Source organism: Jaculus jaculus, chromosome 19, assembly GCF_020740685.1.
Source record: "Jaculus jaculus isolate mJacJac1 chromosome 19, mJacJac1.mat.Y.cur, whole genome shotgun sequence".
Lineage (NCBI taxonomy): Eukaryota > Metazoa > Chordata > Mammalia > Rodentia > Dipodidae > Jaculus > Jaculus jaculus.
Window position 1 is genome coordinate 20,800,629 of NC_059120.1, and position 11,374 is coordinate 20,812,002.

At 44.8% G+C, this 11,374-nt stretch overlaps 1 protein-coding gene across 1 annotated transcript; it reads right to left on the minus strand.

Annotated features, from left to right (window-relative positions):
* Positions 1–8,395: 8,395 nt before the first annotated feature.
* LOC123456021 (volume-regulated anion channel subunit LRRC8B-like) lies at positions 8,396–11,152 on the minus strand. The gene is given in 2 exon segments (XM_045138392.1): positions 8,396–10,922; positions 10,924–11,152. Coding segments are annotated over 2 exon segments (2,400 nt in total). The 5' UTR covers positions 10,965–11,152; the 3' UTR covers positions 8,396–8,563.
* Between the last annotated feature and the right edge of the window lie 222 nt (positions 11,153–11,374).

Below are 11,374 nucleotides of genomic sequence, written 5' to 3' on the forward strand. Positions count from 1 at the left end.
ATGTAGACATCTTTAAAAGTACACCTCAAACAGCCTTGTCTTAATAACAAATGAATTGTAGTAATGCATACACAATCTGGATGAAGACTTGTTTAGTGGAGTAAGCTGTTAAACATTCATTTCTAGCAAGTACCTCCCAGACAGACTAATTAGCCTGGACCCACAGGACCAGAGCTTGAAATAAATTAATTCAAACCTAAAACTAATAAGGCCAAGAATTATAATAAAAATGAGGTACCCACTGGTAACATGCATGTTACAGCTACTAACATTCAATGAAGTCAAATACATTATCACAAAGACATAAACCAGAAGGCACTTTACATAAAAGGGTGAGTGATACACCATTTGTCATTATTAGTCAGAACTTCATAATGCCAGATACCATTTCCTGGTGCTGGTTTTCATTAGCAAACCAAATAAAAATGCTTGGTCTTGGGCTGGAGAGATGGCTCAGCAGTTGAAGTGCCCACATAAAACCAAATGCACAAAGTGGTGCAGGTGTCTGGAGTTCATTTGCAGCAGCAAGAAGCCCAGGCACACCTATGTTCTCTCTCTCTCTCTCCCTACAAATAAATAAAAATATTTTAAATGTTTGTTCTTATGGACTTCACCTCCTAGTGGGAAGTGAAAAGGTGCAAACAATAAGTAATACATATGTAAGTTACACAACATGTTGCAAGTGACAAGTGTTAAGAATAAAACAAACTACTAAAGAGGATTAGGAGTGGTTTCAATCTTAAGATTGAAGGAAGGTCTGGTGAGCTTATAGAAAAGATGATCCGTGAGGTAGGATCTGGAGAAAGAGCCTTGCAGCTATCTAGAGAGAGCAGCACCTCTAACAGAAAAGTTAATTCAAAAGTCTTGAGATAGGGCTGGATATGGTGGCTCATGCCTTTAATTGCAGCCCTCTGGAGGCTGAGGTTTCTAGCTACTCATAGATTGCCATGAGTTCAAGGCCAGCTTGGGCAACCGTGAGGTTCAGGTCACCTTGAGCTAGCATGAGACTCTGCCTCAAAAAAGAAGAACAGAAGTCCTGAGACAAGAGAATGTCTGGCAGGTATGAGAAGAGGGAAAGGGGCCAGTGTGGGTGGAACAGGGCAAGCAACTGTGACACACAGAAGAGGCCAGAGAGGTAATCAAAGATTCGGATCAAATAGGGTTTTGCATGTCACCAGAAAAACTTTGGCTTTGATTCTGAGAGCCATTAGAGGGTTTTAAGCAAAGGAAAGGCATGATATGACTGCTGTTTTAACTGGATCACTCTGTATTTATTTATTCAAATATTTTTATTATTTGTGGGAAGACTGTGTGTGTGAATGTATGGGCACACCAGAGCCTCATGCTGCTGCAAACTCCAAACACACATGCCACTTTGTGCCTCTGGTCTTTGGTGGGTACTGGGGAATTGAATCCAGACCCACTGGCTTTGAAAACAAGCAAGCACCATTAACCATGATGATATCTTCCCAGTCCTGTTTTTCTAATATTAAAAAAGAATTTTAGGCATAAATGTAAAGACCTGCTAGGAGACGAATTGCAGCATTCCAAGTAAGAGTTGGAGGTTCACAACATGGAGGAGATTATTGGATATATTTTGAATGCATAGAGAACAATAATTCCAGATAGATGAAGTTAAGGTTAGTGAGAGTCAAGATATTAAAATGTAACACCAGGAAAATTAAGACAGATAGGGAAGGCTATGGGTGGTACAGGATTGGAGGTTGTAAGTTCACTTTTGTACATGAGACATCTGAAATAGCCATTAGTGGAAATTAAATAGGCAGTTGGCTATACCAGTTTAGTATTTATGGGGAAAGGCTAGGGTCAGAAATGACAATTTGTGACTTATGAGCATATGGGTGATATGTAATCCTATGAAATGATGAAATCACTAAAGATATAAGTATAGCTAGAGAATAAAAGAAGTCTAAGGAATGAGCTTAGGACACTTTAAGATTAAGAGGTTGGGGTCCAGGGAGATGACTCAGAGGTTAAAGGCACTTGCTTACAAACCCTGCCAACCCAGGCTCAATTCCCCAGCCACCCACATAAAGCTGGGTGGGCATTCATTTTCAATAGCAAAAGAGCTTGGTACACACATATGCACACATGCAAATAAATAAAACATTTCTTTTAAAAGAAAAGATTAAGAAGTTGGTGCTAGAGATCTGGGACACACTTTAAATTTTTTAAAATTTATTTACAAGCAGAGACATACAGAGAGAGAGAGTGTGGGGGTACTGTAGGGCCTCTAGCCACTGCAAATGAACTCTAGATGCACACACTACTTTGTGCCTCTGGTTTACATGGGTACTGGGGAATCAAACCCAGGTCATAAGGCTTTGCAGGCAAGCACCTTAACTGTTGAGCCATCTCTCCAGCCCTAGAACATATTTCTAGTCTGAGCATTTAGGAGGCTGAGGCAAGAGAATCACTTGAGCGTTGAGTTTGAGGCAGATTGAGCTATATGGCAAGATCCTGTCTCAAAAAAGTGGGAGATGGCTAGAGAGATGGCTTAGAGGTTAAGGCACTTGCCTGTGAAACCTAAGGACTCATGTTCGACACTCCAGATCCCACATAAGCCAGACACACAAAGGTGAGGCAAGCACAAGGTCGCATATACTCACTAGGTGGCACAAGCATCTGGAGTTTGGTTTCAGTGGCTGAAGCCTTGGCACGCCAATTTTCTTTCTCTCTCTAAAGAAAAAAAATTGAGTGGAGAAGGCTGCATTCAGAGATGGCTTAGTAGTTAAAGGTTCTTGGTTGCTAGCCTGCCAAGCCAAGTTCAATCTTCCTTGGTACCCATGTGGTGTACACAAGACAGCGTACTCCCAAGTACCTAGGGCAATGGGAGGTGGGCCCAAGATGCTCACAGCAGCCAGCAACAGCAAAACAGAGCCTGTCTCAAAAGAAGGTGCAAGGCTCCTGCTGCCACTGACTGGCAGCAAGACTGATTTTGAATACGAATGAAAGCGCTCTAAGGGTTTAACTACAAAATACTTTCTTTGTAATACTTGTGAAATGGCTATAAGAGTGTCATACTGTGTGAAGTTTGTGATTGTTGACCCTCTCTAGCCCCCCAGCCCGCTTCTGTAGATGACCTGTGTGTGCGCGCATATGCGCCTCCTCTCAGTCTTACTTGTACACTTTTTCTCTGATCCAAGAGAAGGAAAACTTACCGATAATTCTTTAAGTAGTGTAATTTATTCATTTACAGCATGTCAGGATAAATTAAAAGAACATTTGTCTGAAAATGCTGCCAGGAGCCTATTGTGTAAATGTAGATATTTTGTAAAATAATCTCAAAGTTGTAAATTGACACATGTTTGATCAGATTGTGTCAGGTTTAACTTGTTTTCTGTTTCCCTTCCCCTCCCCCCCTTTTTTTTTTTAATTTGAAAAGCAATAATTAGTTCCTTGAGTGCTCCATTCTGTGATACATGAGGATCGTATGCGCAAGAAATCTTAGGTTGGGCGTTGGGGCGGGCAGCAGCTTTGTTTCTTTCTGATAATCATCTTGTCAGTTAAGGTTTTCATTTCTTTTTTTTTTTAATTTTTTTTTTTGTTCATTTTTTTTTATTTATGTATTTGAGAGCGACAGACACAGGGAGAAAGACAGATAGAGGGAGAGAGGTAGAATGGGCGCTCCAGGGCTTCCAGCCACTGCAAATGAACTCCAGATGCGTACGCCCCCTTGTGCATCTGGCTAACGTGGGACCTGGGGAACCGAGCCTCGAACTGGGGTCCTTAGGCTTCACAGGCAAGCGCTTAACCGCTAAGCCATCTCTCCAGCCCAAGGTGTTCATTTCTTGATTAATAAACCCTTTGATACTTTTAGCCAGAAAAAAAAAAGAAGGTGCAAGGAAAGAAGCACCCCAAGACCATCCTCTGACACACATATTACCCACATATAAACACACACACACACACATAACTGCATACATACACACACAAATAAATAAAATTTAGAAATAAAGATTAAACCACATTCCTAGTGCAGGCAAGCCTGTAATCCCATCTACTTGGGAGGCTGAGGCAGGAGAAGCCCAAATTCAAGGACTGCCTAGACTTACAGTGTGGGTACAAGGCCAGCCTGGCCAATTTAGTAACTCTCTCTCAGAATTAAAAGTATACTAGGGGCTGGAGAGATGGTTTAGTGGTTAAAGCTTTTGCCTGCAAAGTCCACGGACCCATGTTCAATTCCCCGGTATCCACATAAAGCCAGATACACAAGGTGGCACATATGTCTGGAGTTTATTTGCAGTGGCTTGAGGCTCTGGTATGCCCATCCCTTCTCTGTCCTTCTGTCTCTCTCTCTCAAATAAATAAATGAATAAAATTAAATTAAATTTAAAAAAAAAAAAACCCTAGACTGGAGAGATGGCTCAGCAGTTAAAAGTGCTTATTTGCAATGCCTAATGTCCTAGGCTTGATTTCCTATTACCCATGTAAAGACAGATACACCAAGCGCCGCATGCATCTGAAATTCATTTCCAGAGGCAAGCGGCCCTGTGTGCCCATCCTCCCTCTTTCTGTACTTGCAAATTAGTAATAAAGAAAGATTAAAGGTAAGATTAAAAGTAAAAGGAGTGGTAGGGATAGTGGAGTCCTTGCATAGCATGTCTGAGGCCCAAGATTCAATCCTTAGTACTGCAAATGTATATATAAAGAAAATAAGGATTAAAAGGTTGGGTTCTAGCCAGGTGTGGTGGCGCACGCCTTTAATCCCAGCACTCGGGAGGCAGAGGTAGGAGGATCGCCATGAGTTCAAGGCCACCCTGAGACTACATAGTGAATTCCAGGTCAGCCTGGGCTAGAGTGAGACCGTACCTCGAAAAACAAAAATAAATAAAGGTTGGGTTCTTAGGAAGAATCATGCTGAAAGGTGACGAATAATATTAGAGAAGACCATTAGAGCATGGTATGGAGAAGCCAGTTGAAGAAAGTATTTCTGGAGGACGAAACAGTCAACTGTAACAAATGTTGCTGATTAGCCAAGTAAAATTAGTATTGACAATTGTCTGCTAGATTTAGCAATGACCTTGATGAGTAATTTCTATGGCTTGGTGGAAATGAAAAAGCCTGATTAGAGTAAATGTAGGAATGAGTAAAGAGGCATTAGAAACAAGCCATAAGCTACCCCTTTGAGTTTTGCTGAAAAGGGAAGCAGATCAACGGGACATCAATGGAGCAGAAAGTTGGGGTCAATAGACTTTTAAGGTAGGAGAAATAACAGATTAAGTTCTACTAAGAATGATCCAGGGCTGGAGAAATAGTTTAGCCATTAAGGCACTTGCCTGTGGAGCCTAAGGACCCAGGTTTGATTCTCCAGGTCCCAGGTAAGCCAGATGCATAAGGTGGCATGGGCGTCTGGAGTTCATTTGCAGTGGCTAGAGGCCCTGGCATGCCCGTTCTCTCCTCCCCCCTCTCTTTTTCTCTCCTTCTCTCTGTCTCTAACAAATAAACTTAATTTTTTTTTTTTTTTTTTTTAAAGAATGAGGGCTGGAGAGATTGCTTAGTGGTTAAGGCACTTGCCTACAAAGCCAAAGAACCTAGGTTTGATTCTCCAAGACCCACGTAAGTCAGATGTGGCACATGCATCTAGTTCGTTTGCAGTGGCTGGAGGCCCTAGCACACCCATTCTCTATCTGCCTCTCTCTGCTTCTTTCTCTCCCTATCAACTTAATAAATAAAAAATAAAATAAAAATTTAAAAAAAAGAATGATCCAGTAGACAGGAGAAAATTGGTGATGTTTTCAAAATGGGAAACTTTTGAAGCAATTTTCTCCGGTAAGAAAGAAGATATGAGGTGTAATGTCCACCTGGAGGGCAAGCCTTTACACAGGTCAACTGTGGGAGAAGAGAGAGACAAATCATTGAATGTCTGAGGAGATGGCTCAGCAGGTAAGAGTGCTGGTCACTTAAACATAAGAGCCTCAGACCTCCTGAATTCCATTCTCCAGCACCCATGTAAAAAAAAAAAAAAAATCTGAGTATACCCATGCATGTCTGTAATCCCAATTATAGGAGAGGTAGGCACACTAGGGCCTCTTGCCACTGCAAATGAACTCCAGATTCACGCACCACTTTGTGCATCTGGCATCATGTGGGCACCAGGGAATCAAACCTAGACCATAAGGAGACAGAGACCAGAGAATTGCTTGGGTGTACTGACCAAAATCAGTGGCTCTGGGCTGCTCTGGAGAGATGGCTTAGCGGTTAAGCGCTTGCCTGTGAAGCCTAAGGACCCCGGTTCGAGGCTCGGTTCCCCAGGTCCCACGTTAGCCAGATGCACAAGGGGGCGCACACGTCTGGAGTTCGTTTGCAGAGGCTGGAAGCCCTGGCGCGCCCATTCTCTCTCTCTCCCTCTATCTGTCTTTCTCTGTGTCTGTCGCTCTCAAATAAGTAAATAGAAAAAAATTAAAAAAAAATGTTAAAAGAAAATCAGCAGCTCTGAGTTAACAGAGAGACCGCCTCAAGGAAATAAGCAGATGAGTGATAGAGGACACCCAACACTCTCCTCTGTGCACACACACATGCATACAGCACACACATCGCATCACACTACATGTGCTGTATACTCACACGTGTAAAAAGAATCACTGAGTACCGATGGTGTTGGGTGGATGGATGTGCTGGTGGTCATCTGTGAAAGTTTGCTTCCGGATCATTTCACACATCTCATTTAAATCCTGTTTAATATTCAGATGCTATTATAATTAAATCATATTTATGATCTACTTACTAAGAATAAATATTTCGATTCTGTTGGAAGTAAGGATAGGGAAGATGTGCTAGAGATTTTTTTTGTTCAGTTCTGAATATTGAACCTAGGACTTTGTACATGCCAGTTAAGCACTCTACCACTGATCTGTTTCGCTAGCCCAGTGCTGAAAGCGTGAAGAAAGTCATCTTACCTATTAGAGCTGCTGTAACAAAATACCTTAGACAAAGTCATTTATAGATGAATAGGAATTTGTTACTTATAACTTTGGAGGCAGGGAAGTTCAAGACCAAGGAGCCAGAAATTCATTGTTTGGTGAGGTCCTGTTCCTCACAGATGGTACCTTTGAGTTGTGACTTCATATAGCAAAAGGCACAAGTATTATTCTTTGAGTCTCTTTTTATGTTTTAAACTTTTTTTAGTTTCTTGAGGTGGGGTCTCACTCTAGGCCAGACTGACCTGGAATCCACTACGTAGTCTCAGAGTGGCCTTGAACTCACAGTGATCCTCCTACCTCTGCCTCCCAAGTGCTGGGATTAAAGATACGCACCACGGTGCCCAGCTCTTGAGTCTCTTTTATAAGAGCATTAATCCCATTTGGAAAGATGGAGCCCTCATGAATTAATCATCTCCTATGGGCCCCACTTCTTTTTTTTTACATTTTTTTGCTCATTTTTTATTTATTTATTTGAGAGTGACAGAGAGAGAAAGAGGCAGACAGAGAGAGAGAGAGAGAATGGACATGCCAGGGCCTCCAGCCACTGCAAACGAACTCCAGATGCATGCGTCCCCTTGTGCATCTGGCTAACATGGGTCCTGGGGAATGGAGCCTCAAACTGGGGTCCTTAGGCTTTACAGTCAAGCACTTAACCGCTAAGCCATCTGTCCAGCCCCGGCCCCACTTCTTAATACTGTCATATAGAGTTTCAATGAATTTGGGAGGACAAAGATGTTCAGATCACAGCAGGAAGGATGAAACAACTGTCTAGGAATGTGCTAGAAGGTGTGCCAAGATTAAAAACACATTTGAACAAAAATAATTGCAAGTAAACCTACTGAGTGATTATTATGCTCTAGGTGTTGCTCTAAAAAAGCTTACATACTGTTTGGATTCAGAGACTAAGTTCTAATATACAACTATTTGTTGGTTGACTGAATAAATGGAAAGACAAAAGAAAGGAAGGAAGAAAAGGCAGTCAACCAATGCTATCTCCATTCTTACTTTTCTGTCACTTGTGCTATTCACGTAAACCAAATGGTGTGACCCGGATCTTATAAATGGGCCCATGTGTGGAGGAGGAGCTTGTTGAAGTAAGAGTATGGCCTAGATAGTTGATAAACTTAGGCTTGAATTCTAGCTCTTTTCTCAAAAGCTGTGTTACCTTAGCCAAATAATTTAGTCTCACTAAGCCTCAATTTTCTCATCTTCAAAATTAGAAAAACATACATACCTCACAGAATTTGTGGAGGATAATTATGTATGTAAACCAGCTGGTACAGTGCCTAGCAAAAAGTTTTTCATAAAATTGGCTTTCCTCTCCTTTCTCATTTTAGTGAGCCTCTTCCTCCTTAGAACAGACCTTACTATGCACTCCCAGAACCGGAGCCTCTGTTCTCAATTCAGCTACATCTCTTTTTTTTTTTTTTTTTTTTTTTTTATCTGTTTGATTTAGGGCCAGACACTGAGTTGCTTTAATAAGATATCCCGTTACAGTGTATTATAGCCACCAGCCATTTCCCCCCACCCCCATCTTTATAACTTGGGAAATTTCACTCTCCTATAAAGCCCTGGGGATTTCCTTTTGAAGCGCTTCGGCCAAGCCCCTGAGCTCTAGATCAGCATTTATCTAAGCACGTCTGCAGACGTTCCGTCACAGGGAGAGGCAGCGTGTTGAGCAAACTGTCCTCGACGATCAGGCAGCTCCGTTTCAGAGACTGGCACCCTTCCAGCTCCGGGGGCAAGGTTTCCAGGTAGTTTCCGATGAGCTCCAGGTGTGTGAGGTTCGACAGCTCCCCCACGTGAGGGGACAGGTCCGTCAGGCTGTTTCTCCCCAGAAGCAGGCACTGAAGCTTCTTGCACTGGAACAGCCCATCTGGCAGGACCTCGATGTTGTTGTTGGTCACTGCAAAGTACTGCAAATTACTCAGATACTGGATTTCTTCTGGAAGGAAGGTGAGGTGGTTATAGCTGAGATCCAAATAGTGGAGTTTGGTGCATAGGAAAAGCTGCAAGGGTAGATTCTCAATATTATTATGATCCAAAGAGAGCTGCTCTAGGTTTGATAAAGCCCCGATCTGGGCGGGAATATATGCAATGTTATTGTGCCACAACTTTAAGCAGGACAGATTCTGAAGGTGCTGGAAGCTGATGATCTCTTCCACCGTTTTAAGGTTATTCTCCTTTAAATCTAACTCATGCAGGTTGTTCAGGCTGAAAATGGAGTGTGGAATGCGTTCCAGGTCACAGCTGATCAACTCCAGGCTTTTGAGATTGACCATCTTTTTCAAGTTGTTCAGCACCACCAGTTTGCTCCCCTCGTTATCAAGGGAGAGCTTTTGCAGTGAAGGCAGGAGGTCAGTGATGACTTGGGGGATCCGGGACAGGCTGCTCTTCAGGGAGAGGGTCCTCAGGTTCTTTAAGTCTTGAAAACCCTCCAGCTGCGTGGTGCCCAGCTGCTTGGGGAGGACGCAGCCCGACAGGTGGAGTTCCCTGAGGTTCTTCAGGTAGAAGACCCAGCGCAGGATTTTGCCCATTTCGGTAAATTTCAGACGGAGGATTTTTAAGTTCTCCTCCAGAAAGGCCAGCGCGGGGTGGTCTACCACCAGAGACGAGTGGTACACGCGGAGCTCCTTGAGGTTGACCAGCTGGGAGACCGCGGCGGGCAGCTTGACCTTGGGCATGAGCTCCAGGCTCAGCACTTCCATCTCCGTCAACTCGAAGACGTTGTCGGGGAGGCCGCCGAGCATGAACAGATGCAGCTCCATCTTGTCCTGGGGGTTTTTCACAAGCTTCCCTTTCAGCTTCTCCACCATCCACTCGTGGTTGAGGTTGATCTGCTTCAGCTTGTTCTCGCTGACCTCCGACAGGAAGATGGAGAAGCGTTTGGAGTAGAGGGGGTCGTACTGATCAGCTAGATGCAGGATGAAGGCAAAGTCATTCTTGACGTCCGGGATGTCGCTGTAGTTGCTCTTCTCCCTGAGTGCCTCGAAGGAATATTGCTTCAGGGAACTCCTCAGCATCCACCACAAGCTGTAAGAGGAGGTGAGACCATAAAGTATAACCAGAATGACATAGAATGAAGCCAGGACCTTAAAGATTTCGGCCAAGGAGTAGACACACTGGTAGCGCTTATATCCCGTAAATGCCTGCACATCTATCGAGCAGTCAATTTCAAGAGTGATGTAGCTTAAAAAATACGGGACATAAGTGATAATGAGGACGAACAGGATGACTTTGACTATTATCTGCTTCAGATACACCCGATAAATAATGTCCTTCTGCTCCACGTGCAGGCGGAATCTCTTCACTTTCTCAAAGATGGCTTTGGCCTGTTCGCCCTCCTTCTTGTCCAGGACACTAGAAGTTGGGCTTTCTATGCCAGCTGACTCCAAGCCCGGCTGTGGGTAAGGGAGTGACTGCTTGCTGGCATCGATCTCGGCTGAACACCCTGAGGTTGAAAGCAGCGTCTTGGATTTGGAGTGCTTCAGGGGCCGCACGGACTGCTCGGCCACGGTTTCGGACAGGGCGCGCGTGGTCCACGGCGAGTCGAAGCACTTGTGCAGGATGGCCACGAAGTGCTCGAGCCGGGAGCTGGTGCTGGGGTAGTGGAGCCAGAAGTTGCTGCAGGCGGCGAAGATGAGGGTGTGCAGGAGCACCAGGTAGGGGAAGAACTTGGCGAACCAGTGGAGCTGCTTCTCGTAACACACGGCGTCGATGTAGGAGTACTGCTGCCGATGGAGATCATTCTGGATGCGCAGCGGGAGCTGCGGCGGCGGCGCCCCGGAGTTGGAGGACACGTTGGCGCCGGCTCTGAGCAGGTCCCAAGGCACGGTGCAGTGATTGTCGAACTCCACCTTGCAAGGAAGACAGCACAGAACCCTGCTCTGTGTGAGCTGGAGAGCTCCGGCCAGCACAGCCAGCAGCAGCATGATGAGGGTGATGTAATACCAGAAGACATCCCACCACGGCTTCAGGCTGGGCGTCCGCCAAGCATTTCAGCTCGGTTAGAGTAATCATGACTTTCCCTTGTACAAGTACAGAAATATTATGGAAAAAAACAAATGAAATAAATCAGCTCCACTTCAGTTAGGAGGTCTACACCTTTTGAAGTTCCTTAGACACACCATCTCTGAGTTTGTCTTCATTCCCATGAATGCTGGTCAACCGGAAACTGTGTAGTTAAGTTTCAATTTGAGGATTTCCTGCGCGCGTCCCGCCCCGGGGCCCGTGCGCCGTGCGCTCCGCGGCCGCTCCGGGGCGCGCTGGCGGGCAGGCGGGCAGGCAGCGGCCCGCGGCCCGCACTTGGGCGGCTGCCGGCGGCCGCGGGCTCAGCTACATCTCTTTATGTCACTTGTGGGATGGGAGGCTGTCTTACACTCTGTCCAGACTGTGCTGTTTAGTCTTAGGTGTCTCGCCCACCCCTCCAC